General features: G+C 38.4%; 7 protein-coding genes across 11 annotated transcripts; 3 read left to right on the top strand and 4 right to left on the bottom strand.

Annotated features, from left to right (window-relative positions):
• Positions 1 to 746: 746 nt before the first annotated feature.
• On the bottom strand, positions 747 to 2243 carry LOC18098182 (pentatricopeptide repeat-containing protein At4g38150). Its single transcript, XM_024598694.2, has one exon. The coding sequence runs from the start codon at positions 2174 to 2176 to the stop codon at positions 932 to 934; it is 1245 nt and encodes a 414-aa protein (XP_024454462.1). The 5' UTR covers positions 2177 to 2243; the 3' UTR covers positions 747 to 931.
• A 99-nt stretch (positions 2244 to 2342) lies between these two features.
• On the top strand, positions 2343 to 4378 carry LOC112327152 (transcription termination factor MTERF6, chloroplastic/mitochondrial). 3 transcript variants are annotated; one of them, XM_052452038.1, is made up of 3 exons: positions 2343 to 2532; positions 2959 to 3055; positions 3165 to 4378. In XM_052452038.1, the coding sequence occupies exon 3, from the start codon at positions 3169 to 3171 to the stop codon at positions 4168 to 4170; it is 1002 nt and encodes a 333-aa protein (XP_052307998.1). In that variant the 5' UTR covers positions 2343 to 2532; positions 2959 to 3055; positions 3165 to 3168; the 3' UTR covers positions 4171 to 4378. The 3 variants fall into 3 exon arrangements, with proteins under 3 accessions (XP_052307998.1, XP_052307997.1, XP_024454461.1); XM_052452037.1 differs by having other exon boundaries at positions 2959 to 3060; positions 3164 to 4378; XM_024598693.2 differs by lacking the exon at positions 2959 to 3055 and having other exon boundaries at positions 2344 to 2532; positions 3164 to 4378.
• A 141-nt stretch (positions 4379 to 4519) lies between these two features.
• Positions 4520 to 7661, bottom strand: LOC18098181 (probable L-type lectin-domain containing receptor kinase S.5). The gene is made up of 2 exons (XM_024598688.2): positions 6083 to 7661; positions 4520 to 5525 (listed from the first exon to the last, which is right to left on the bottom strand). The coding sequence occupies exons 1-2, from the start codon at positions 7371 to 7373 to the stop codon at positions 4702 to 4704; spliced, it is 2115 nt and encodes a 704-aa protein (XP_024454456.1). The 5' UTR covers positions 7374 to 7661; the 3' UTR covers positions 4520 to 4701.
• Positions 7662 to 9627: 1966 nt separating this feature from the next.
• On the bottom strand, positions 9628 to 10661 carry LOC18098180 (uncharacterized). Its single transcript, XM_006384817.3, has one exon. It carries the CDS (start codon positions 10590 to 10592, stop codon positions 9852 to 9854), a length of 741 nt encoding a protein of 246 aa, XP_006384879.1. The 5' UTR covers positions 10593 to 10661; the 3' UTR covers positions 9628 to 9851.
• Positions 10662 to 13642: 2981 nt separating this feature from the next.
• LOC18098179 (protein FAR1-RELATED SEQUENCE 9) lies at positions 13643 to 16842 on the top strand. Of its 3 annotated transcripts, none has more exons than XM_024598981.2 (3): positions 13643 to 13900; positions 14180 to 15670; positions 16330 to 16842. In XM_024598981.2, exons 2-3 carry the CDS (start codon positions 14180 to 14182, stop codon positions 16495 to 16497), a joined length of 1659 nt encoding a protein of 552 aa, XP_024454749.1. In that variant the 5' UTR covers positions 13643 to 13900; the 3' UTR covers positions 16498 to 16842. The 3 variants fall into 3 exon arrangements, with proteins under 3 accessions (XP_024454749.1, XP_024454748.1, XP_024454747.1); XM_024598980.2 differs by having other exon boundaries at positions 14133 to 15670; XM_024598979.2 differs by having other exon boundaries at positions 13644 to 13900; positions 14177 to 15670.
• Positions 16843 to 16857: 15 nt separating this feature from the next.
• Positions 16858 to 20524, bottom strand: LOC18098178 (protein FAR1-RELATED SEQUENCE 5). Its single transcript, XM_006384815.3, has 2 exons — positions 18329 to 20524; positions 16858 to 17276 (listed from the first exon to the last, which is right to left on the bottom strand). The coding sequence occupies exons 1-2, from the start codon at positions 20522 to 20524 to the stop codon at positions 17103 to 17105; spliced, it is 2370 nt and encodes a 789-aa protein (XP_006384877.2). The 3' UTR covers positions 16858 to 17102.
• Positions 20525 to 21377: 853 nt separating this feature from the next.
• Positions 21378 to 27362, top strand: LOC18098177 (AT-rich interactive domain-containing protein 6). The gene is made up of 13 exons (XM_006384814.3): positions 21378 to 21530; positions 21978 to 22835; positions 22939 to 22978; positions 23472 to 23524; positions 23944 to 23989; positions 24098 to 24190; positions 25103 to 25225; positions 25385 to 25436; positions 25521 to 25596; positions 25698 to 25764; positions 25862 to 25912; positions 26544 to 26636; positions 27011 to 27362. Exons 2-13 carry the CDS (start codon positions 22015 to 22017, stop codon positions 27113 to 27115), a joined length of 1620 nt encoding a protein of 539 aa, XP_006384876.1. The 5' UTR covers positions 21378 to 21530; positions 21978 to 22014; the 3' UTR covers positions 27116 to 27362.
• The last annotated feature ends 37 nt before the right edge of the window (positions 27363 to 27399 follow it).

The raw sequence follows: 27399 nt of genomic DNA, 5'->3' as shown, positions 1-27399 counted from the left end.
CAGTAACAACAACAGACGCAACTTGTTACTCGTACTTTGCGAACCATAGAAATGTTTGGAGGGTCAAATAAGGGAAAAATCAGATAGAAGATGGGGGAGGAGATGAAGATAAAGAGGAAGAACATTTGGGCGGGGATGAACTTTGAAAATGGGAGAGTTTTGGATGAACTCACTAAAAGAATAAAGGTGAAAGTATGTGACTTTAATGGGAAGTTCGATTATGATGCTTTTCATGATTGTATGGTACCCCTAAATCATTATTTTGAATGGTGAAGGGTCAGATTTGTGAAAGAGATTCCCTAAGTGGTGTGAAACTACTTATTATTTATCCATATAATTCTGCATTTGTAATAAAATTTTGAGATTTCCTTTTTTCTTGTATTCTTAATCTTTTCTGTACAAATTATTGAGGTTGCTTTGTTTGCAAGTGATTATCACAAGTACAGAATGCATTAGATATGCTATAAATTAAAATAATAATAATATTATATTATATTATATTATATAAATCTAAAATATATATCTTACTAGTAGTTGAGATTAGATCAAGAAAATATAAAATATTATAATATAATCATATAAAGTTATATTTTTCACTCTTATAACCAAAAATAATATTTTAAAGTAGTAAGCCATATCGATTAAAAAACAAAATTAAATATCAAGTAAAAAAATAGATAAATAGATCAAAACATAAATAAGTTTAAAAAAAATCCTACCGAAAAAGAAAAACTTCAAGCAGATACTAGCCTTAATGCCTTAGGCGCTCGCCTAGGCTTCACTTCATTGAAATCCAACGCCTGAGGCTAATAAAGGCTTTGTGCCTCGCCTCGCCTCGCCTGAAACGCCTAGGCGAGAGCCAAAAATACAGAGTAGAGGAAGACAATTAGAAAAGAAGACTTACAAAGCATTATCCTAGCACAAAGAAAAGTCAAAAAGGTTTGTGTGAAGGTTTCTTCCCAAAAATAGCATCCCAAACAGAGGAAGAAAGTGGTTTGTTCTTGTCCAAAAAGTCTCTAACGGCTTTGTCATGAACATGGAATCCCTTTTGGCGCAATGTTCCAATAACAGTCCTGGCTTCTTCGACTCCCTTTTCCCTACACAAGCCATCAATCAATCCAACAAAGGTGGTAACATTGGGAGAGTGACCGAGCTCCAGCATTTCAAAACAGAAGTCGATAGCATCATCAAAGAGGTTACATTTAGAGAGTCCCTGAATCAATACAGCGTAGCTGAAAGCATTAGGAGTGATGCCATTGGACTGCATTTTCCTGAAAATCCTCTTGGCATCATCCAACTTGTGGGCTTTGCAAAAGCCATCAACAACAGCAGTGTAAATAACAACTTCAGGGATGGTGCCTTTCTCGCGCATAGTGCCGAAGAGTTTCAAGGCTTCCTGGACAAGGCCATCTTTGCAAAGGCCATCAAGCATGGCGACAGCATTGGGGATGAGCCCAGTTTCCTTCATCTTGTTGAAGATTTGTTCAGCATCCTGTGAGGGCTCGGAAGTGGAGGCGCTGCTTGCTTGTTCATTTTTGGGAGGAGGAGGAGCAGCAGCAGCCTTAGTATCAGCAGCGGCAGCATCCTTGTTGACGTTGTTGTTATGGTCAGGATGAAGCTTGAATTTATCAAGAAAAGCATCATCAGAGATACGATTAAAATCATGAGTTTGGGTCTGGGGCTGAAGATTAAAAGGAGAGGTTGTGGAGGGATGGTGAGATGGTTGAGGGCGGGCGGGTCTGTTAGTGTTGTTGTTAAAGTTAGGTTTAGGTCCTCTTCCTCCTCTATTACTAGAGCTATGATCACTGTTAAGGTTAGGTCCTCCCCCTCCTCTATTGCTAGAGCTATGATTACTGTTAGGGTTAGGTCTCTCACCTCTTAAGGGCCTATTCGGTATGGGTTCCGGAGGGTTCTGGTTCTGCAATCTCCTCTCTTTTTCATCATCGAAATTGAAACCAGCACCAGCAGTTGATCCTTTAATGGAGCTGCTGAAACGACGCAGAATTTGTGACAGAGAGATGCGTGAGTGAGAATGTAGCTTCAAGACTCGAAATTGAGATGATGATGATGATGCCATTTCCCGGATGGATTGATTGATTCGATTTGATTTTGAAGAGAGACAGAGAGAGAGGGGGGGGGTTTTAATTTTATTTTTAGGGTTTTTGACAACGAACATTACAAAACGAACCAGATAAGAGGCGAGGAGGCGAAATTGGTATTTCCATAGGAACTGCAAGGCTATTGCTGTACTTTCCTAATCCTAATCCTAATCCTTGGGCTGGGCCGGGCCGGGCCGGTTCTGCTACTAGTAGAGTAGTAGTAGCGGACTACAGGTTGGCTGGAATAGAAATACGAGCTACTACTGTTCCAGAAACAGTCGCAGAAGAAGAAGATAAGGCAAGTGCAAGCTCAGGAATTACTATTTTTTAAGGGAAATCAAAAGCTGCGCTGCGCTGCTCCCCTCCCCTCCCCTCCCCTGCCCTCACACACTCACAGTTTGAGTGATAAACTTGCTCGTGTCCTGCTTTCAAGGTCAGGCCGCTCTCTCGTCTTCATCTTCATATTATTTTCTTTTCTTTTTATTTGATTTATTATTCAGATGTAGTGCTGCGAAATGGAATTGGAATGGGAATTCGTTATTTTACTTATTTCATCATCCTTGGCTTAAATTCTCTTAAGTTATTGCGGTGTTCATCGACAGTCAGAGAGCTGTCTGACACCATCCATTTCTTATGAATTACTTGGTTCTTTCCTCTTAAAACATCGCTTATCTGCCTTCTCTTTGTTTCAATTCAACTGCAATTGACCTGTTATAAAGTAAATAACGTAAAGTAATCTTAAAACCACGCACCCAAAAGGATAATCGATACATACACCATTCTCATATCAGATGCTTTAAACTTTTAGTAATTGCTATTACTTACCATGTTTGTTGCATTGCAATGCTAAAACTACCAGCCTCGGCGAGGCCAGCACAATCCAGGCTCTTCAGTTAATCTTCAACCCCCGCACGGCCTTCCACACTGCACCATTCGAGTCCTTTGCTCATCTCTCCTAACGTTCTCTTCATCCCTTGATATTCTAATTCATTTCCCCTTCTCTCTGTTTTCTCGCCCCTCTACTATACTCTTATAATAATTACAATCGCTTCTTTTCTTCTCAGCCGATATGGAAATGGTCACCGCTCAAAACGGTAATAGCAGCCTCCTCTGGTTCTTCAGGGATAGAGGTTTTGATGACAACACCATCCATGAAATGTTCCGAAAGTGCAAGCGCCTGCAAGACACCCAGAGGGATAGGGCATCTGAAAACTGGGCTTACCTGAAAACCATTGGCATTCAAGAGAGAAAGCTCCCTTCAATTATTTCAAAGTGTCCCAAAATACTAACTCTTGGTCTCAATGAGAAGCTCATCCCCATGGTTGAGTGTCTGGCTACCCTCGGTTCTAAACCTCGTGAAGTTGCTTCCGCCATCACCAAGTTCCCTCACATACTGTCTCATAGTGTTGAAGAGAAGCTCTGCCCCCTTTTGGCATTCTTTCAGGCAATAGGGGTCCCTGAAAAGCAACTCGGCAGGATTTTATTGCTCAACCCAAGGCTCGTCAGCTACAGCATTGATTCCAAGCTCAAAGAAATTGTTGATTTTCTCGCATCTCTTGGCCTTACCAAAGATGGGATGATTGGTAAAGTCTTGGTGAAACACCCCTTTATAACAGGTTATAGCGTTGAAAAGAGGCTACGCCCCACTTCAGAGTTTCTCAAGTCAGTTGGACTGACAGAGCTGGATCTTCGAACAGTGGTCATGAACTTCCCTGAAGTTCTTTGTAGAGATGTCAACAAGATTCTGAAACCCAATTTTGCATATCTAAGGAGATGTGGATTTAATGATAGACAAATAGCAGCTTTGGTGACTGGTTATCCCCCTATTTTGATCAAGAGTGTCAAGAATTCACTGGAACCTCGTATCAAGTTCTTGGTGGAAGTAATGGGAAGGCAAATAGATGAAGTTGTTGATTACCCCAGCTTCTTTCAGCATGGTTTGAAGAAGACCTTGGAGTCAAGGCACAAACTTTTGAAACAGAGGAAACTAGATTGTAGCTTGAGCGATATGCTAGGTTGTAATCAAAAGAAGTTCCTGATGAAGTATGCCTTGCTTCAAGGATCTGCTTGAGATATTTGTTTCTTCTTGCACTCTAGGTGAACTTCATCTTTAGACCGAATTCAACTCTTACGAGGATGCAGATCAATGGGAACTCGATTTTTTTTTTCCTTTCGTTTGAAATTTACTAAAACAGGACGTATATTTGTTAATGATCTGATCCAGCATTATCAATGTTAATCAATTCTGGCACATCGATCACAAGATGCTTGCTAACTGATATGGACGTGATGTACTGCAATCTTATTGCTCTCTTTACTATGTTTGAAATGGCGGCTATTAAACTACGACAAACAACAGTTCCTGGAAATCAGGCACGTGATTACAGTGTTTTGATTCCTAATTATTATAAGAACAAGTATAGATCAACAGGACTGTAGGGTGATTGTTAGAAAATGAAAATCTAGTGCAGTAATGTAAGACGCAAAAATTACAAAAACTAGATCAATAAGAAGCATGATCTCTGGAAAACTAGGACGGCCTGCTACCTTAAGCAGAAACTTTGTAGCTTTCCCAAGAATACGGAAGCTCAAAGATTAGGATCTAAACTTGGAGACTTGACGTGGTCCTCCGCAATTTGATTACACTTTGTGTTCTGGCGTAACTTCGAGAAGATGATGTCATGCTGGAGAGCGAACCAGTTGTGCTGTCAGTGGTGCTCATGCTAGGCCAAGTGAAGACTGGCTTGAATGGAGGTACGTGAGGCGGAGGCAAAGTTCCTGATACGATCTGGATTATGGTCTCTGTTTTAGGCCTTTCACTGTCGATAGGATGAGAACAAGCCAATCCCAGAAGTAAAAGTCTATTAGCCTCGTCGTGCACAAAATCGTTACCGAGGTTTTCATCTACGGCTTCTAGTATGCGTCCCTCACGATGTAAGGTCCAGACCCAATCAACCATAGAATAAAGATGCTGGTTGTGACGGATCTTTGTCCCTGGACCTTTACCACACACAACCTCAAGAACCACCACCCCAAAACCAAACACGTCAGATTCAGGGGTAGCCCTGCCCGTGTGGAAACATTCTGGAGCAACATAACCCATGGTACCGGGAACGCCACCTAGCCCAAGCTCATTATATGAATTCTTCTCATTTTCCAAGGCGCGAGCAAGGCCAAAGTCACCTAGGCGGGAATTAAAGTCCGCATCAAGTAGGATATTGCTGGTTTTGAGGTCTCTGTGGACAACTTTCTTGTCATACTCATTGTGCAGGTAATGTAATGCCGATGCAACCCCTACAAGTATCCTGTAGCGACGATTCCAATTTAGAGTGTCCTGCTCTGGACCCTTCTGTAGGTGTTTCTCCAGGCTGCCATTTGGCATGAAATCATAAACTAATAGAAGCTTTCCTTTCTCATAGCACCACCCTGAACAAAGACAGAGGTTATAAAGTCGTTCTTGCTGTAGTTTGTTTTTCTAAAGAAAGACAGATTTGCTGCTAATTGCATACTAATGCTAAACAAGATGAGATACAACATTAATTTAAAATCATAGGACAAGGTCAATGCCTTGCCTTGCCTGTGAAATATTGATGGCAGCGATATATCTTTCCTTTCATGCTTTACTATGTCAACATAACACTTAACTAATTCTTATTTTTCTAAACCTAGTATATGTATAGTACTGTGTGACCTATGAACAGAAGAAAATTAGGAAAAAAAAGGAAATTTGAAGCAAGGAATTGCAAGAGGGAAGCATGTGGGTTTGACTACTGTTGCTTGTTTACTCAACGGCCCCCCCACTATTATATAAACATATTTGACAATGCAATCAATTAATATGCAATCGAAATATCTGGTGGTCCATTCAAATTAAATGATTCATATAGCCAAGTGCTTATCCAATGAACGAGATCATGGACTTAAATTTTATGCAAAATGATTAGACAAAAGAAAGAATAAGAACCAAAATATTCGATAATTACCCACTAAGCGGACGAGATTTTTGTGGCGAAGATGATGAATGATGGTTAGCTCGGCCAAGAAATCATCTTTGCCTTTTATGCTGTCTCTGGAGAATTTCTTGACAGCAATTTCAGTAGTCGTAGTAGTAGTAGTACCATCATCAGCCTTATCATTGAGGAGTAGGACGCCTTTATAAACGATCCCAAATCCTCCTTCCCCGAGCTTCATACTTTCATGGAAATTGCTGGTAGCCTTCTTCAACTCCTTGTACTTGAACTCTCTTGGCATCCCAGGCAACCATTTCAAGATGTAAGTACCAAACTCTGTGGCCTCCTCTAGACTTGCCTTTGATCTCTTTTTCCTCACAAAAACAACTCTACATACCACAAATATAAAGATTATCATCACTACTGAGACACAAACCCCAGCACCAATCTTCCACCATTTCTCATCATTTTCCTCATCGGGTTGATTATTTATCTGTAAGCTCCATTTCAGCACACAGTTTAATTCAATCCGTGGATCACCAGTGGAAGCAGCAAAACCAAAGTAGGATTCTTGTTTCAGGTACTCTTTGAGGTCTATGGTCTCGTTCAAGAGAGGCTCTCCAGGCTTTTGATTTCCTTCTTTCACCATGTACACCTGCATCAATTTGGAGGTGCCGTTATAATCAACCCAAACAGTGTAGTTAACTCCTGGTGGATCAGGAGAGAGTGTGATGTTATATTTGTCTAGAGGGATGGCATTTTTTGACCGAATGGAGTTGATATTGAACCCGATATGGTTATGATCTGGATCTTCGATGTAATCTTGCTTTTCCGTGTCAAACTCTATAGCCACAAAGTGGTTTGCAGTGTTACCATCAGTGGAGGCATTGGTCAGGCCTAGATATTGCCCGTAACTTGCTTCGGGTATGCTAGCATTTGGAGCTATAAGAAAAGCCAGGCCACTACCAGCCTCCCAGTCTCTTTCTCTGTAAATGTTAATGACAAAGGTGGTGTTGAAGGAGGCTAATCTGTACTCGTCCCCACCATCACCGATCCAGAACCTGAAAGGTTTATGATACATGATGCGGCCAGATGCATTTTTTTGTTTCCAACTATGAGCATCATTGGGGGTCTCAGGAGTAAGTTGTAGAGCTTCAAGATAGATGGATGAATTGCCTCTGAAACTCAGGAGCTTCTTATGATCATCATCAACAAATCTGTCAAAATTGAATGATGACATGTCGTCTGTGAAAGCTAGATGTGCAAGGTTGAATAACATAATAATGAGGAGAGCGATGATCGAATATGGATTTTGGGCAGCCATTTGTTGTAGCTAGCTAGCTGTACGTACGATTCGTTCGAAAGAAAGACGGGGATGAGATGAGAATTTTAATTACTTTCTTCACTCTTGCATACACACACACATATAGAAGCCAGTTTGGAAATGAATATGGAGAAATTACAGGGAGATTACAACAGGGGATGGTTGACTGCTTCTTGTCGTTAAGGTCTGCCCGTGTTTACGGTCATCACTTTGAAATTGGGAGATCGTCGATTGCCCAGATAAAGCATTTCCTTCTTTTGTTTGATGTCCAAGGAATATTGGGATAATCCCGTTTGACCGTCTAGCAGCAGTTTAAGTTTCAGAGGTGAAGCAACTTGGCATGTAATTAAGAGTCAACAATTTCATGCCTGCAGAGAGGAGGAGAAACATCGCATCCTGTCATTCTGTTCATTTCATTGAAGTTTCTGTGCAGGGCATGCCAATACGCTACGCGGAAGGTCCTAGCTAAGATTTTGAAGAAGGAATCCCGTTTGACTTTTGCTCTCCATGATAATGCATACAAGGCATGCAAAAACCACGATTACCCTCGTAATAACCTTCCAGACAAGAGGAAAGGATATTTTATTTTTATTATTTGGACCGTAGCGCATTCATTTGCGTGTGTGTTTACAATATGTTTGTATACATTTTCTGCGTGAAATTTCCATTCCTCAATTGCGTCTTGAAAATTATGTGCGATGAGGCTGCAGAAAGACGGCCGTGCGATGAGGCTGTAGAAAGATTGGGAGCATTTTTCATTTGCGGATAACGGTAAGAAAAACACTTTAAAATTTAAGTAAATATAGTATTTATTTAAATGAGGGATAAGAATAAATATTCTATAAACTTAAATATTTTTTAAATTTTATTTATGTAAGTTTTATACTATACTTGTATTTTTAAAACTTATATTATCTAGAGAGATAAAATTTAGAAAGATGAGATGTTACAAATCTCTTGTAGAGATTATTAATATATATATATATTAAATAAATATCTTATAAATATTTAGAATATTTATAGAGATGTATACACAAGGACGGATGAGTGAAGGAGGCTATGATGTGCTATAGCCTAGGTAAAAAAAAAAAAATTATAAAAAATTCAATAACCCATCCACCTTGATTTTAAGTAATTGGTCAGACGAACACATAAACTTTCCAATAACCCAAAACTCAATAAAAAACTATCTTTCTCTTTTACTAAAAACCACATAAATTCTAAACACAAATAACTTATTAGTAGTGAGACAATCAGATTCAGTACATGTCTTTGTAAATTAGAGTTTTAGCTAATGCAAAACATGAGACTAATAGAGGGGTTAATCAAATTAATAATTTACATCGAAGTGGAACTACTCAGTGAAGCTCTCATTTTGATTATATTTGTAACTTAATAGATATATATGGTGCAATTTATGCTTCAAAGTATGGTTCAAGAAAGATTCTAACTCTATACGTGGAGAAGTTTGTGGTTGTTTGTTGTGATGAAATCTTTTAAATTTATATTTATTTTATATGTGATGCATAAAATAATAAAATTATTAATTTACTTTGTTGAGCTTTGCAACAAAAATCTCTTGACATCTTAAATATAATGGATCTTATATCAACTACTAAAGCATTGCTTTGAACTTTGAGAGATGTCAAATTTGATCTTCTCATTGCACATGTGCAATTGATTTGCATACGATATGATGAGATTGACATACCACATATGAATACTTCGTATAAAAAGGCTATAGGTTGTTCATATCAGCAATAAGGATCAGTGATAGTTTACTAACATTATCATTATGATATATTTAACTCAATAATCGATTTTCAAAAGAATTAAATTTTAGATTCAATGATGAGATAATGAAATTCCTGCACTTAGCTCTGCTTTAGAACCTAAAAACAACTTTTAATTATTTAAAGTTGATGTTATTTACAAGTTTACTAAGAAATTTTATCCAAAAGATGTATGATTTGAGATCTCAGCTAGAGTATTATCATATTGATGTGATTCATCATAAAATTTTCATAATATGTCTATCATTTTTTTTTTAATTTTATGTACTTTAAATTTTATTTTTTAATTTATATTTTTATGTTATTTATTTGGATTGAAACTTTATTGTTATATATATATATATATAATTGATCTTGAAAAAAAATTTATATGTATTTACTGTAGCCCAGGTAGAAAAAATTCCTGGCACCCATGTGTATACATTATATAGATTTAGATTTATAATGGATATACTTTTCTAGAAGAAGGGGGGGAAGGAAATTTCAAATTTCACACAGAAAGTGTATATATATCACACAGTACAGACAGGTAATTAAGGGTAACAAACCAAACACACGAGCATTAATTATGAGTATTAGCAAAGAACAGTGATTAACATATTGGAGTGTAAACTAGATAGTATTCATGAGCAATGGTATATATAAATATTGGTCTACTTTTTTTGCTCAGCCATATATGCTTGAATTACTTGGATATGAAACCCCCAACGACTGCAGCGATTATAGCTGTAGGATCTCCCAGGATAGCTGAGACAATAAGGCGAATGGCACCACCAGCCATCTGACAGCACTTCCTAACCTTTCCACCTCTAGCTCCTCCATGATGGTTTGCCAGTGTCACCTTGAGGCTTGGGATCCTAGTCTGTATCTCTCTGACCTTGTTCTGATCCACTTTGAGATACATGGCTTCCCAGCTCTCCACCAGCAACTCCTTGACACATGACAGATGAAGATTATACGTTTTGCAGCGAGACCTGTAAGACCACCCTGGTCCTTTGCCCCCACATCGATGACATGCCCCGGAGAGCTTGTGACACAGGTAAAGATTGTGCTCACCATCGTCTAGAACTTGAGGGAGGTTTGCACAACAAGGGTGGAGATCAAATCCACATCGCTTGCAGTGGTAGACAAAGCCTAGAACTTCATTTCTACATGCATCGCATACCCTCTTCTCCTCACCTGGAGGGTGATGGTGAAATTCGAAAACGCATTCTTTGTAAAAGGAATTGTTGATGATAGGAGGCGCCACAGCACATACCTTGTGAAGGTCAAATTGATCATTGCAATATTTCTGGCGGCAACTGTATTTTAGACCAATGCCAGCTTCCTTGCAACCATCACAAGTGAATGGGATTTCTGTGTATTCAAGTTTTAGCTTGTGTTGTGGGTGGATGGGATGGCTGATTTCTCTGTCACTAATCTTCATGGGATTTCTTTAACTAATAGCATCCCCCTTCTTGACCTTTTCTGTTAAGAAGGAAGTGGTGATTGTCTATATATATATATATATATATATACACGTTAGAAGGCTATATACAGGCTGCTTCTTTAAACTTTTAAAAAAGATGAAAATAATGGAATAATATTTCTACAGTCTAATTGAAATCTAGATAGATCACAGGTTGATACTTTGCTTAAGTTCCACAAGTAGAGAATAACTTGGGTGTAGTAGTTTATACAACAAATTATATAAGCTCATGTCGAGGAGCTGGCCGGAATCTATTGCCAAAAAGCGCCAAGGAGGGGAGGGGGACCGGAGGTCATATACTATGGTCAATTAATGCCTCGTAGAAAGAAATGAATTTTAACATTCTCTTGTGGCAGTGAAGTTATTGACTTGATTCAGTTTAAAACTCAAGGATTGATCATTATATCTATGGAATATTAGACCGATATTAATAAATATATGCATACATGATGGAATCCTATAGCTAGAAAGATTATTTAGGGTGTTGCTAATATATAATTAATTAATTAATCAGCAGAACATTTATTAAAATTAAAAAAAGAAAACCAAATCTACTAAGAAAATTATTGTTCACCAAAACTTAAAACACTGATGGAATTGCCCCTTGAACATTTTTTCTTCACACTGATGGAATTGCCCCTTGAACATTTTTTCTTCTTCTCTCTCAGAACATTTGTTTTTTTATGTCAAGAAAAAAATCTGGCCGGCCCGCCGCGGAGAGTACGCCAGAAATCTAGTGTGTGTAGATTTTCCGTGCAGTGCAAAAAAAAAGGGGGGGGGGGGGGGGGCGAAAAGAAGGTTGTCTGAAAGATTCAGGTGACACCCAAGTACGTACACCTGCAGATTATATTCTAAAGAAAATCTATGCTGTCCTCATTGATAAGATAAAGCGATGCAGGCAGGCTGATAAATACAGGAAAAGTGTGAGTTCTAGTAGCTTCTCCTATTTCGAGGGTCCCTTGGCCTTTACCTTCGCCTTCACACTTTGCTAATTCAAATATTGCATTTCATGTGAAGAAAAAGATTAGCAGTAGAGGTACGTAGGCCACAGTGCCATGGCGCCAGTATTTTCCTCCCCAGTTCTCAATTTCATTGAGACTCTGCAGGCATCGTTCACAAACTGACTCATCAGCATGCACAAATTAAGGTACGTAAGCAGGATTTCACCTTCAGCTTTTCATTTTTATTTCTTCTTTAGTTCTTTTGACCCTTGAATGTTGCTGCTTTCTGCGAGGGCGAGATAGCAAAAGCAAATAATTAAATTAAACAATCGTGACTAGGAAGACAGATCAAGCATCGTGACTACTGATCATCGATCCAGGCCTGCTAGCTATGTGTATTGCTTTCCCTTACACATTGTGGAGCATCAGCATGCATGCATGCATGTAAATTGTAATGCATTCATGTAAATTGTAACTTGTAAGTGCTGATTTTGGTGGCAAGTCGCTAGCTCGATCGCTGCCTGTTTAAATGGGATCGGAGTACTGCACTGTGCTGTGCTCTCTGTAACAAAGCAGACACGGCAAAGGAAATTGTGAAAAATTAACAAAACATGTTGTTTTTTGTTTATATATGGGCTAATGATATTTCGACTCTTTTTTATTTATTTAAATGTAACAAAGTGTTTTTTATTTTTATTTATTAACAAAACATTTAATTTTTTGCTTTCTAATTAAGCAAGCGTTTTTGTTAGATTCTATTACATACATACATATATATATATACATATATATATATATATATATATATGCTGACATATGGTCATTAAATTGACATGTAGCATAATGTTAACTTGTCAACCACAAATCCATGAACATTCTATTTTATTTTTTAATTAATTATATCTGTATATTTTCTTATTTGGGTGTGTGTACTTTTTTTTTTATTTGAGTGTTTGTACTTTTAAAAAAATATTTATCAATTGAGTTTTTTTTTTTAATTTTAAAAGCTAACAAATCTCCACTTCGCATTATTATATCTCTGATATATGATTGAGTTAAATAAATTATAAATTAATAATAACAACAATTTAAAAGGTTAAAAATAACGATGAATAAAAGATAAATTACTCAATTCCATACACTTTTTCACAAACCAAGTAAATCTCTATCAAACCATCTAGTAGGTGGCCTAGTAGTAAAAACTTGGAACTAAGTGATTTGATTTCCCTGTGATTTCAGGTTTGAGCTATGTGGTTGCTAATATGATGGTCACTAGAAATTTACATAGTCGTTAACTTCAGGGCTCGTGGGATTAATCGAGGTGTACGCAAACTGGTCCAGACACTCACGTTAATATAAAAAAAAAGTAAATCTCTACCACATATTGTAAAAGGAAAAAAATTAATTATTTTCACAAAATTAACAATCTTAATTAAACACAAATTCATTATGCAACAGATTTGATTTTCTTTTATATGATTTACACATATTGTAATTTATTAATAAATTATTTGATCTCATTTATCAATATGTGTATCCATACTAAACATCATCAAAATCCTGAATCTTCTTTAGTTATTTTATTCTTTTTAATTTTCTTACCTAGTTAATTAATTATGTCTTTTATTGCTTTTTTAATTTAAATAAATTATTAAAATATTTTATTATTTTAATTGTAGTTATTTTGGTCAAATATAGTAGATCTTGAAATTAATACATTAATAAATTCTTAAAAGTACAAACACTCAAATAAAGAAATAAAAATATAAATACATATTGGATGGGAGCAAATTACACTTGATTAGAAGAAAAAAAATTCACACGTTCAAATAATAATTGATATGCTGAAATAAAAAATTCCAAACGTTTGCACAAACACACAAAAAAAAAAAGATTAAATGTTTTAATTAATTAAATTAGGATAAGTGGAAGAGCCATTTCTCGGATTCCAGCACAAACCCAGGCCTAAGGTTAGAGTTAATTTACCAGGCTTCCATTCGAGGTATCTCTGAGCTAGCCTAGCTATAATATTTTGCAAGCCCAAGCTTGACATGGGCAAAAGTAAGAACCAAGCAAGCATCCATGGTGTGGACAGACAGCGAGAAACGTTGCCAAGCCCATCCTCCTATTAGCAACGACTGCGGGTCTGCGCTGCAAGAAAGAAGAAGAGAAGTGATATTAAGCAAGAAAGTGAGCTCCTCCTGCGTTTGCCTTTGAATTTGCATTCCGACACTAAGCAAGAAAGTGAAGTGAAGAAGGAAAAAACGAAAAAAGACGCTTCGATTTCAGTTTCTGTTTCCAATTCTCAAACCCACTTCTGGCCAGGTTAGCTAGCTCGCTCTGCCTATGCCCACCCTATAAATTCTTTGTTTTTATAACTAATTATTTGTTCGTTTATTAAAGAATGGAAAGGAATAGTCTTGTTGTTAATTTTGTAGTACCAATTCTTTTGTCTGAAACTGGCCTGTAAGAAATGCCATGTTAGGTTTTCATTTCACTCTTTTTTTTTTTTGTTATTATTATTATTATTCTTTGCTGCCTACAACCACAACAACAGCCACATCCACCGTAATTTATCGATTTTTTCTTCTACTTGGTTAGAAGATGAGTGGTGGCAGACCCAGGTCCCTCGGGGGTGGGGGCCAGCATCATGTCTTGGATTATTTAAAAAGAATGCAATCTGAGAATCCTGCTTTCTTTTATGCAACTCAACCCGACACTGATCACTCACCTGGAGGAGCAACCATATTCTGGGCTGATGCCACTGCCAGGATGAATTACAATTACTTTGGAGATACTCTTGTTTTCGATACTTCATACAGGACACACCGTTACAGGGTCCCGTTTGCCTCTTTCACGGGAATCAATCACCATGGCCAGCCTGTCTTGTTCGGCTGTGCTCTCATTCTCAATGACTCTGAGTCGTCTTTCATTTGGCTTTTCCAAACTTGGCTTAGCGCAATGTCTGGTAAACAGCCTCTCTCTATCACAACTGATCCAGATCACTTCATTCAGACCGCTGTATCACAAATTCTTCCTGAGACTCGCCATCGGTATTCTAAGCAGGGCATACTAAGAGAAACCCAAGAAAAACTGGCTCATATCTATCGCTCTCATCCCATGTTTGAAACTGAATTTAAGAAGTGCATTAATGAGACTGAGACAATTGATGAGTTTGAATCTTCTTGGCAATCCCTTCTGCAAAGATACTACGTCATGGACAATGAATGGCTTCAGTCGATGTACAATGCTCGACAGCAATGGGTCACGGTTTATTTGAGAGACACTTTTTTTGGAGAGTTGTCAGTAACTGATGGAAGTGGAGGTTTAAACTCGTTCTTTGATGGATATGTGAGTGCATCAACCACCATACAAATGCTGATCAAACAATACGAAAAGGCTTTAGCAAGTTGGCATGAAAAGGAACTAAAAGCAGACTATGACACTACTAACACTACACCAGTTCTAAAGACACCTTCTCCTATGGAAAAACAAGCTGCTGGCCTCTACACTAGAAGAATATTCATGAAATTCCAAGATGAATTAGTTGAGACCCTTGCTAATCCTGCAACGAAAATTGACGATTCAGGAACCATCACCACCTATCGCGTGGCTAAGTTTGGGGAAGAGCACAAAGCACACACTGTTTGTTTCAATTCTTTTGAGATGAAAGCTACTTGCAGCTGCCAGATGTTTGAATATTCTGGGATCATTTGTCGACACATATTAGCAGTTTTTAGAGCAAAAAATGTCCTCACACTTCCATCTCAATATGTATTGAAACGATGGACAACTAATGCCAAAAGCAGAGCTGTATTAGATGAAGGCGCTTCTGAATTGCCGAACGATTCTCGCGAGTCTTTAACCGTTCGCTATAACAACTTGCGCCAGGAAGCCATCAAATATGTTGAAGAAGGGGCAAAATCTATTCACATTTATAATGTGGCAATGGATGCTCTACAAGAAGCTGCTAAGAAAGTTTCTGATGTGAAGAATCAAGGCTCTGGAGGCACACAAGGTGGAACTCTGACAAATGGAAGTAGTCAAGAGCTTCATGTTGCTAAAGATAATTCATCGGCAACATTGCAGTCTGTGGTTAGTTTCTTCCTGCTTGTAACTTGATATGGTTAAGCTTTCTTTCAGCCTATACCACCAGTTAATTACATCCCTTAGTAACATTTGTGCTACATTTAATTTTAGCTAAACCCTAAAATATTTCACCTGTTGACTTTAGGAAGATACAAAGTACAAAATAAATAGTTTAGAAGTCAAAGTACTGCCTTTATTGAAGGGTGACTAATGTTATATTGTCTTTCCTTCTTTAATAACTGAAAAGTTAGAAGCTTCTGCTTAGTTAAAAGACAGTTTATGCATATTGTTTCTGAATCCACTGACAATTTATTGCAATCAGTGCATGCCTGGAAATGAGGAAAATTGAAAAATAATGCATCCTTGATCTTTCTTTTCTTTTTCCTTATTTGCCTTACCACGATATGGTAATTTTGTTATTTTGTCGGTAAATGATCTGCTTGGTAACTGCAGTATTTCATACTCTACTTATTATCATTATGTATGTGTCAGACTCATTGAAAGGAATGTTGCTTTTAAGGCAGCATCAGCCGTGTATCGAACAACATTATGGTTGTGATCGATGCTCAAGATTGATCTGTTATTTTACTTTTTCTGTAATTGTGTATGCATTAAGCAGTATTTCCATTTAGTATTTGTTCTAATTTATTATTCTCCTTGCCCAGGATGAGAAGCAAAAGAAAATCCGTGAATTGACTGCTGAGTTGGAGGGTACCAACCAACGCTGTGAAGTGTACCGAGCAAACTTGCTAGCTGTTTTAAAAGATATGGAAGAACAGAAGTTAAAGCTTTCGGTGAAGGTGCAGAACGCAAGGCTGAGTTTGAAAGAATGAACATAGCGTGCAAGGTTAAATTTTATGGGTCTGTTTTTTTCTACCTCTGTATCAAACTACCAAATTCCGGGTCTTTAAATGTATACCGCGACGGCGGACCATCAGGGCATTGTGTTATAGGTGGTGGTAGTCAGTAGTAGGGTTTTCTCCGCCGTTACATTTTGTAGTTTAGAATGTACGAGCTCTTTAGGTTGTGCTATGATCTCGTTGACGAGGTGTATTATTTGAGTTCACTGTCAAAGACTTTCCTGCATGATCCTCAAAACACATGCAGCAAACCTAAGAACTTTTATGGATACAGAGCATTACTAATCCAACGGAAATATAATACAGAACTTTTGGTCATGCATCTGCCTAAAATTGAAGAAATCATTGCTTCCTCGTATAGATCTAAAGATAATAAGTGCACTGTACAAGAGAACATAAATTCAAAGTTATTCACAATCTCTAAATTCTCTATAGCACTAAAAAGGTAAAAAAAAAAACACAACCTCATCCACATCACAGTTTAAATACTAGGACTTTCATATGATTGGGAAGGGAAAGGAAAAGGAAAAGGGGAAGAAAATACAAAAGAAACCACATGGTAAAACTCTACTGCACCTTCAGATACTACCCTTCATACTAATCTTTATGCTCTGTACTTTAATTGACAATTGTAGCTTATGATCCTCAATGTCTTTTAAAACTGAAAGCAGGTTAGCTCGGTAGACTTCGCACTTTCGATTTGCATACTCCAGTTCATCTCTAAGTTCTTGGATTTTCTTGTCCATATCCTCCTGCAAAGTGGTAAATGAAAAGGAAAGTTAAAAACAGGCCTTAGAGCATCATAATACAGATACCTCTGTTGCACCGCCATATCAGAAATGAGGGCACTAACCGCCATGCAAAGGATATCGTGAGAGAACCTTCAATATATTGAAAAACAGTTTGCGTTGGTCTTGTGCTGGTCAAGAAGCCTTCTCAGTGAAAAGCCAGATATACAAGGTTGTTTTTCACTCTTATCTTAAGTATTTACAAGCTCAATGTACAGTATTTCTTTTTTCAATTTTCCTCCATACTTCACGACTTCAAGTCAAACTTTTTTGTAGAGTTACAAATTCTTTAACTGCGTTTTTTTCCCTTGTATTTTCCCAAACATCTACGAACAATTCCATAAAATGAAGTGATTTTATTTAGGATATCATGCGATTTAGATTTCCCTGATGCATGGATTTTATTTCATTCAGCACATCTATTCAGAATAATAACTCAATACAGGCCTTCAGGAGTACAGGAGAACTAGAAATTCCTAAAATTAGGATGCAATCAATTAATGGTTGTACTGAAATTCTCATATTGAATTAAATGACCATGATCATATGTATGTTTTATTATTATTAACATAAAAAGCTAAAAAAGAATACCAAGGGCTCTTCAACAAACACCCCTGCCAAAAACCTCAAATAGGTGAAGAATACTAGTCATGTTAACAGAGGTTTCCAAGTTTTGAGCTTGTGTGTACATGGATGGACAAAGGTCTGAGATAGACAATTTTCTAGTGATCACCATGATGAGGGTATCCTTCAATCACTAAATAGATGCTGCTCATGGGAATTTTAAAATCAAAATTTTGGATTCATTGAGAAGGTGTGAAAGTTCAACATTTAGCAGAAAACCAACTTATTAAGAGAGCTAAAAGAACAGAAAATGAACGTAGAAAAATGGTGTATACAAGTAGGTCTATGGAGAAATGAAGCAGTAGACAGTAATAAATGAAATCAATTGACACCATGTGATTGCAAGAAAATAGATGAAGCACGAAGCATGGTAAATGAAAAATGATTCTAACCTCAGACAAAGGTTGGCCAGAGATCCCCAGATGATTCCCGCTGGTATAATTAGCCCTAATTCCACTGCTTGCGGAGTCCCCTTTATTACGGCCATTGACATCACCAGCTCTCCCCTCATTCTTTGTTGCTTGTGCAACTCTAGTTGTGGCCTCTTGCAGAACACCCATTGCCACATTGTAAGTGTCTAGGGACTTGGATCCTTCCTCTACAAATTTGAAGGCCTCATGGCGTAGGGTATTATACCGAACAGTATGAGATTCAAGATAGCCGGTATATACATCAGTAGGGCGTTCTTCCAATATGACATTGCTCTTGGCATTTCTTGTCCATCGTTTCAAAATGTAACGAGATGGGAGAGTAAGGACATTGGTCACTCTAAAGACTGTCAACACATGTCGGCACAGAAGACCAGAGAACTCAAACATCTGGCAGCTACAAGTCGCCTTCATCTCCAAAACATTGAATTTAACATGGTAAGCTTTATGATCTTCCCCATACTTAGCAACTTGGTATGTAATGCTCTCCCCATCATCTTCTGATTTAGATGCCATGAAAGTTAACGTCCCAACTAGCTCCTCTTGAAATCTCACGAACAATTTTCTAGTGTAAAGCCCGGATGCTTGTTTCTCCATTGGAGATGGGGTCTTCAAAACTGGGTTTGTGTTCATTGTATCATAATCTGCTTTAACTTCTTTCTCATTCCGACTCTCTATAGCTCTCTCATACAGCTTAAAGAAATGGTTCAGATTGGTTGAAGCATTCACGTAACCGTCAAAGTATGAGTTCATGCTATCACTTCGCTGGGTTATAGACATCTCAGCAAAAAAAGCATCCCGCAGATACACAGGGACCCACTGCCTGCGATCAGAATATATTGTTTGAAGCCACTCATGATCCCGAAGTTCATATCTATCAACAAGTGACAACCAACAGGATTCAAATTCTTCGATCAACTCGGTCAAGTTAACACATTTATGAAACTCTGACTCAAAAGTTGGATGTTTGAGTAACACATGGGACAACTTCTCCTGGCATTTCTTGAATATATGCCATTTGCAAAACCGATGGCGGGTCTCAGGGAAGACCTGCATGATGGCCAATCTTATCACTGCATCATGATCAGTGGTGATCGACAGGGGATGACGGCCAGACATTGCTGTAAGCCACGTCTGAAACAGCCAAACAAATGATGCTTCAGTCTCATTCAATATGAAAGCACAACCGAACAAAACAGGTTGTCCATGATGGTTCACTCCAGTGAAGGGCGCAAAGGGCAAGCGGTACCTGTTGGACCTGTAGGTGGTGTCAAAAGTAACAGTGTCACCAAAATAACTGTAGTTTGCCCTGGCTCTTGGATCAGCCCACAGCACGTTGCCCGTAAACTGACCGTCATCCCCCTGGAGTGCATAAAAGAAATCGGGGTTCTCACTTTGCATTTGCCTCAAATAATCCAAAAGGAGCTGGATGTCTCCTTCCATGCTTCTCTGACGATTGTTCCTCATGTAATTCCGGCAATCGACCTCTGTAAATCCAACTTTGCTAATCCCACCATACTCCTTAATTAAGGCAGACATAATCCTACGAGGGCCCATTCCAGCAGCCTGCAACGTATCGATCAAGGTCTTAGCAGGGCCAGATATTTGCCTGTGTGAACGGAGGCAATGCACCTGATCGGGAGGGACCAACTCATGATTATGTCCCCTAACAAAACTGGAGACAACCCATTTGCCAGAATCCTGCATTTTGACAGACAAGGAAGCTTTGCAACCAACTCTAGTGATAACACGGGGGCGCTTGATCTCTCTATCCTTGGTACGCTTCTCATTCAAATTCCTAAAGCCCTCTTTGGCACACACAAATTGTCTCTGAATAATAGCTCCATCACGCCTGGAACGGCGGGAAGAGCTGACACGGGTGCTAAAGCCAACACGCCTAGCGTAGGAATTGTAGAAGGCCTTGGCAGCCTCTTCGGACTCGAATTCCATGCCCTCATAAGGTTCAAGATCCGAAAGGTCACCCTCAGGAAGGTAAATTCGAGTAGCAGAAGTGGAAGCAGAATTGTGAGAAGTGGTAAGATGATGGGGAGGAGTGGAAGGCAAATCGTCGTCAATATCGATGTCAACAGCATCATCATCATCATCATCATCAGCTCCACTTCCTAAACCTATATCGAATTCAAGTACCTCGTTTTCCATCTCAAATTCAACTTATGTGATGAAATTAAACTAACATACACATAAACCTAAAATAGTGTCTGTCTGCTCCACTTAAAATGAAAAGATGTGGTAAGATTAGTACATGTAAGGAAATGAGGAATAAGTGGTATAAAGGATACAACTCAACTGACCCACACTTAGAAACTGCTACAGCTACTGATAATGAGCTCCCACTTTCTTTCTTGGCGTCTTTTCTGTTCTGCTTTCGATAGGAGATTTAAGCAGTGAGGGGGGGCTGGGGGCGGGGGGCGTCCTAGGGTTTCAAGAAGAAGAAGCCCTTGGGGCTAGAACAACGGGAAAAAAGGTGGGAAGCTGTTGTATTAGCAAATTGATATGTGTTAGGCAGGAAATTCTTATGGATGTGCGTTTGGGTCAGCGGGATGATAAACTAAAATAGGAACCAAAAAGAAAAAAAGAGCGAGGCCAAGGCAATAATTCTGGTGTTCATCGAGGAATTAGGAAGGAGGGAGGGAGATCAGATGAAAATAACACGCTAGGGGGGGAGAGAGAGAGAGAGTGCTCTCCATTTCTACAGCTTGAAGGATCTTTGAGTTGATCAGATTCAGGTGATGATGGGCCTTTTAATTAATTACAAAGAGCGGATCGAATAGGCCTTAGGCCCAATAAAACTGGGTAGTGGTACTATCATCCATGAGGGAAGGGGAGGAGAGGGACTGCCTGAGCTGAGCCAACCCAGCCGATGAATTAAAACCAGTTCACGCGTGCCGTGATATGATCATGAATTCAACACATCATTGCGTCGCTGCCCTGCCCCGCGCCGCGCTGCCCCCTATACTCTCTACCTTTAGCTTTACTTGAACAAACAAACTCACTAAGTGCTACGAGTCAGTTGAGCAATCACTCTTCTCTTCTACCCACCACAGCTAGAGCTCTCTCTCTCTCTCTAAATCTGGAAAGTGGAAGCAAAAGAAGAACGAAGGAGAGCTAGAAGAAGAAGAAGAAGTCTAGGACTGACCGAGTGGAGGTGAGTGAATTGATGAATAATGCCACCTCCCGTCCCATATGGATAGTCGTCGTGTTGTTTCCTTATTTTCTTCCTCTCTCTTTATTTATTCCCCCCCTTTTGTTACTGTCTGTCCTAACCTCTTTTAAGTTTTAATGCTCCTTCCTGCTCAAGAATAAATCTTAAAAGGAAAGAGAAAAAAAAGGGTGTTCTTCCTGGTTAGGGTTGGAGTGTTTGCGAGTTTAATAATAATAATAATAATTCAATGTAGCATTAAATAATAATAAATAAATATAAATACACTACGTGTTGTGTGGACCTCTGTTTCTGCCTTGGTCATTTTAAATAACCCATATCAAGCTAGGGTTTCACAGCCCTTTCTCTCTCAAGCATCTCTCCCTCTTCCTCTGTTTCTCTCTTTTATTTATTTTGTTAATCATAACGAAAAGTCTGCAACTTTTGGTCTAGGGGGTTTTCACATTCACCATCCAAACAATAATAATAAATGGCAAGTGATGGTAATAATAACACTGAAGAAAAAATGGTGGATACCAAAGAAGAAGAGGAAGAAGCCGCCAATGAGAAGGAGCCCGCTCCCGACAATCTCAAACCGGAAGGTGAACCGGAAGCGGAACAGGAAGGGGGAGCCGAAACCAAAGCCTCCAGCGAAGACCCCAAAGGTAACGATGTTGATGCTACTGCTGCTCCGATTCTCACTCCTCCTTCACTCGCCCTTAATGATTCAGCTCTAGAGGACAAGGATAATATCCAATCTTCAGTTGACCTAACCGATACGAATCCTGCCACTCCTCATCCCCATGATCATGATACTTGTAATGCCGCCGCCGCTCAAGATTTCATCAAGTCTGAGGGAAAGGGGGACGAAACAGTTGATAACAACAACAACAACAACAAGGATCCTCATGATGAGCCCAACACTGATGTAGCCACCACCGCTACCAATGTTGCTGGTGCCAAACAGCTTTCTTCTCCGCCTCTCAAAAATGATGACGAGGGCACTCACGCACCTCCTCCTCCCTCGAGTCACTCGGACCCCAAAGCTGAAGATGAAGAAGATGATGATGAGAAAGGTGCTGTAGTTCCTACAGAAATTGACAAGAAGGAAGCTCCTACAGAAATTTCTGCTCTCAACACTCCACCACCACCAACCAAGTCTTTCCTTTTGGATTCTTCTGCTGATGGTTACGAGTCCGGAACTGAGGAAGAGCAAGCTGCTTTTATGAAGGATGTTGAATCTTTTCATAAACAGAACCACTTGGAATTCAAACCCCCCAAATTTTATAAAGAAGAGCTCAATTTGCTCAAGTAAGTCCCTTTCTTTCTCTTCTTCTTTCTTTCGCTTGCTTTTCCTTATAGCACGTCATAATTGTTTTCTTTTTTTTTTGTCTTTTATACTCATTCCATGTAGGTTATGGAGATTGGTGATCAAGTTGGGAGGCTATGAACAGGTTTTTCTTAATTTCTCGTCCCCTGCAACGCAGGCCGCCTTTCATTTACCTAACTATCGGTTCTATTTGCAATTTCCTTTACTTCTGGATGCCTTGTTGACGTAATTAATCATGTGTTACAAGTGATTTCAAATGGTCGTCATAAATCAGTTCTCATGTTGTCTTACATTGATCCAGCCTAACCTGTGAACTTCTTGCATGATGTGCCGGGTTTTAGCATTCTTCTCCTTACTTTTCTTTTGCGTTGTTTCCAAGTACTTGGTGACATGATTTCAGACACTGTGAACTCCAATGTGTGCTTGACAATATTTCAGACACTGCTTGATCTTAAATAGTTTTGAATTCTTATTATGGGTCCATTTTGCTCAATCTCATGATTGTGTTCCATGTGGCATTAAGAAAGGAACAAAAAAAGGTTTAGAAAATTATGTATCTGAATATTGCTGCTAGAGAATGTATCATAGATTTACCTTTCGGTCATGATCATGTGTAGGTGACATCATGCAAATTATGGCGGCAAGTGGGAGAATCTTTCAAACCACCAAAGTAATTTATTCTTTTCTACAGATGCTTTTTTCTTTAGTTGATATCTAATATCTGTGTCAATTGTTAGTTCTATGGTAAGGTTGTAGGAAATGATTCATATTACTCTAGCAAATTTGTGTGAAGTATAAATTACTTTGCATGTTTACTTATTTAATACTTGCAAGAGATCCCAAAGCTTTTTGTTTTATGTAGCGCTTCTATTGGTAGTGATTTTCTTGAGTTTGTAAATATATATATATAGGGAAAGAAACAGAGTTGTCCCTATGATTGGACACCACAAGTTAGGTTAATTAACATGAAACTTGACTCCTGTGCTCTTGTTTGACAATCATGAACACTTTTCTATTGCACATCTGGAGAACTTACATTTCTTATTGGATACTAATTTTGAGTTTTTCATCATGCTTTGAATTTCACAGAACCTGCACTACTGTCTCTTGGACATTTCGAATCTTTTATGAGAAGGTTATGCTTTAATTGCACACTTTTTCTTTTTTTGAAAATGTTGTATCTCGCATTTCCAGTTTGTCCTTTACCTGGTTCTTGGAGTTCACAAGTATCGTTTTTTTTCAGGCACTCCTTGAATATGAAAAGAATAAATTAAAGAATGGTGAGCTACCTTTTTCAGATGGCCCCTTGACAGAATCTATGAGGGCTGAAAATCAGGTAACTTTTAATAGCTAACTGTGATTGATGTTTGCATGTCTCACCTCTGTCTTCAAGATTCTTAATGCAATTGGGTAAGTGGTCCTCAAGACATTTTATAGGCAGAGAGTACCATTTGAAGGTTTAAGAATGAAAGTGTTGCATTAGAATTAGGTGTTCATACTGTACATTGGTTTGCGGATAGTGGAGTGAAAGCTGTAACAGTTGCATTTTTTTATTTGGGAATAATTATAATCAGGTATGGTTAATAAAATCATGGATTTTAAGCTTTCCCAGATATTCTGTAAACTTGGACTGTCTTCTAGTGATTCAATGAGGGATGCAATGGAGATTTGATTCTGGAGATAAAATTGCTATGCATAGAAAGTTGACAATTTACAGGATTGCGATTATGATGTGTTGGAAAACAGGAAGGTAGTCTTTTCTAAGAAATTTAGATAAGTTTTGGTGTGGGGTTTTACTGTACTGGCTATAGTTGTATTCACTATGGATCAGTTGCTTTAAGTCAGGATTTGGATGTTATATCAATGGGTGCTATGTGTTAGAAAACTGAGTTGATTCTTGTGTACTCATGAACTGATTTCAAAGGACTTAAGGCCTTTGATGATATGGAGATGTGCAGTGGCTTAAAATTCTAGTTGACAGGCAAAAGTTAATTCTGAAACTTCATTGAAGTTATTCATTGTGTTGCGCTCTTTATTTTTATTTTTACCCACTTCTTTTTAAATTTGATGGAGTATATGCTTTTCAAATTATTTCTGTTGTGGATTTCAATTGGCTTGTTTTATTCTGTCTTTATGATTGAGCTGAAACTTTCATGCTTTTAGTTCTATTTGGCAACGTTTGTTTGTTTGAATACAATCTTGCATCCGCCTGGAGTGCTATTTTATTTAATTTTCAATTTAATTACAGGCTGGTGGAAGTCAAGCTCTTGCATCAGGTAGGGCAAGAAGGGATGCTGCAGCTCGTGCTATGCAGGGTTGGCATTCCCAGCGTCTTCTTGGCAATGGTGAGGTTTGTCATCCAATCATTAAGGTTTGTCACCTTCCAATCTCTGCAAATGTGAAATTTTGGCTTTCTGTTGATTGTTTTACCTTTTTCCCTTCCCATCATGTGGATTGGTTTCATCATAGGAGGAATTTGCATTTTTTTGTGTAACTTCATCTTTTAGTTTTTTTTTTTTTTTTAATTTAGGATAAGAACTTGAGTTCTACACCAAAGGGTGACAAGCAGCTTAAAACAAACGGTATGACTAATTAACTGATTCAGCATCTTCAGCACTTTAATTGCAAACATGGCCTTTCTTTCTAAACTTGACCTATTGACTTAGGTTTACTGAAGCGTAAACGGCTATCACCTGTTGAGGGTGCTGTCCACTTTGGTCACAAGAAGGCAATAAAATCACAGTTAAGATCAGTGGTTCTTTCATCACATTATACGCCTCGATATTTGATTTGATGATTGTACCCATACATTTGAAGTGATGAATTGGGTTTTGTTTTGGCAGGGGGGATGCAATGGTCATTGATGTTGGACCCCCAGCTGACTGGGTAAAAATCAATGTGCAAAAAACTGTAAGTTTTCTCATCTTTCTTATGGTACTTATATAAATTTCTCCCCAAGCTTCTCCTAGTTAAGAACTAATATGATTTAATTTTTCACTGCATGCAGAATGACTGCTTTGAGATATATGCTTTAGTTCCAGGGCTTCTGCGTGAGGAGGTAAGCTCTCTTTCTCTCTCACATACACTCACACTCACAAGTCCATCAATTTCTCAATTTCGATAACTATCACACAAAGACTAATTGAGCTTTTTAAGTGAAGTTCAAGTTTTTAGAGGTAAAGTTTGATTATGGAGGCTGCAGTGCAGCAAAATGAATGTCAGATGCAAATGATGACTGGTTCCAAATGCTTTGGCTTTTGCTTAGAAGTACACCAGCAAAGCAAGGAAACTTAATTTTTAAGTTCTGGTGCTCTCTTTCTTGCCATTTGGGGTTGCATCCAGTTAGGCTACTCTCTAATTTGAGCATGGCAATTGAGCCTGACAATGTCTCTTCATTTGAGCATGAAAATTACAGAACCTTCAATTAGGAAGCAATATTAGAAGTGTACCTAGAATGACATATTAGCCTGATCCAACTTGGAGGTCCAGCCCAAGGGGTGGTTAGCCTGTTCTGTAACTTTATGGCACTTGCCCGGTTGTCTGTGATATTGCCTTCAATTGAGTTTGCTTTTGTTTCTTCTCCTTATATATATATATATATATATATATGTGGATGATTGCCTTTCTAACTGAATCTATACATTCTATAAATCTTCATGTGCTAAGTCTATTCTGTCCTTTGCTGCCAGGTGCATGTTCAGTCTGATCCAGCAGGGCGTTTGATCATATCTGGCCAACCAGAGCATCTGGATAATCCTTGGGGCGTGACACCTTTTAAAAAGGTTTGTTAAGCATGAACAGGGCTTTGTTATTTGCATTTGTTTGCATGGGTTGCTTGACTTTTTCTGCATGTTCAGAGCACTCAGAGGATGTTGTAGACAGTTTTTTGGCTGTGTATTATTTATGCAAATATTTTCCAACATCAGAATTTCAATCTTTTACAGTTGAAGAATAAAATAGTAACTTTATGTTTTGTTGCATCCATGTCCTGGATTCTTCAATATGAAACTGCTATTCCTAGACTGATTCTAAAGCCTTGATGACCTAACATCTGCCTTAAGTTGTGGATGGGTGTTTCGCAGCGTCAGGTTTTAAAATCAGCAAGGACCACTTCCAAGTAAATAGTAATAAGACTAACAGAAGGTTTTACTTTCAGGTCGTGAGTTTACCTACCAGAATTGATCCGCATCAGACATCTGCTGTGGTCACCCTGCATGGCCAGTTGTTCGTGCGAGTACCATTTGAGATGTCAGATCTTTAGGATTCGCATTTTGGCAGTCACTTGAGTTGAGCACACAGGGAGGAGATTTCACGGTCATCTTGCTCCGAAGAGTTGAAATATGTAGGATCAAGTCAAAACTCTGATTTTGTAGTGTAATTTGCTAGTCACACTCACAGTTGATTATCTAATTGGATATATTTATTTACACACTTGTTTTATTTTGTTTAATTCTGTAATTAAGTAGCATAAATCATCAGAATTGAATCATTAAGGAACTATTTACATATTTCAGTTTTTTCTTTCCCTTCATATAATGCCTTTTT

The sequence above is a fragment of the Populus trichocarpa genome, chromosome 4, assembly GCF_000002775.5.
Source record: "Populus trichocarpa isolate Nisqually-1 chromosome 4, P.trichocarpa_v4.1, whole genome shotgun sequence".
In the NCBI taxonomy this organism is placed as follows: Eukaryota; Viridiplantae; Streptophyta; class Magnoliopsida; order Malpighiales; family Salicaceae; genus Populus; species Populus trichocarpa.
This window is presented reverse-complemented; position numbering and strand designations above follow the sequence as displayed.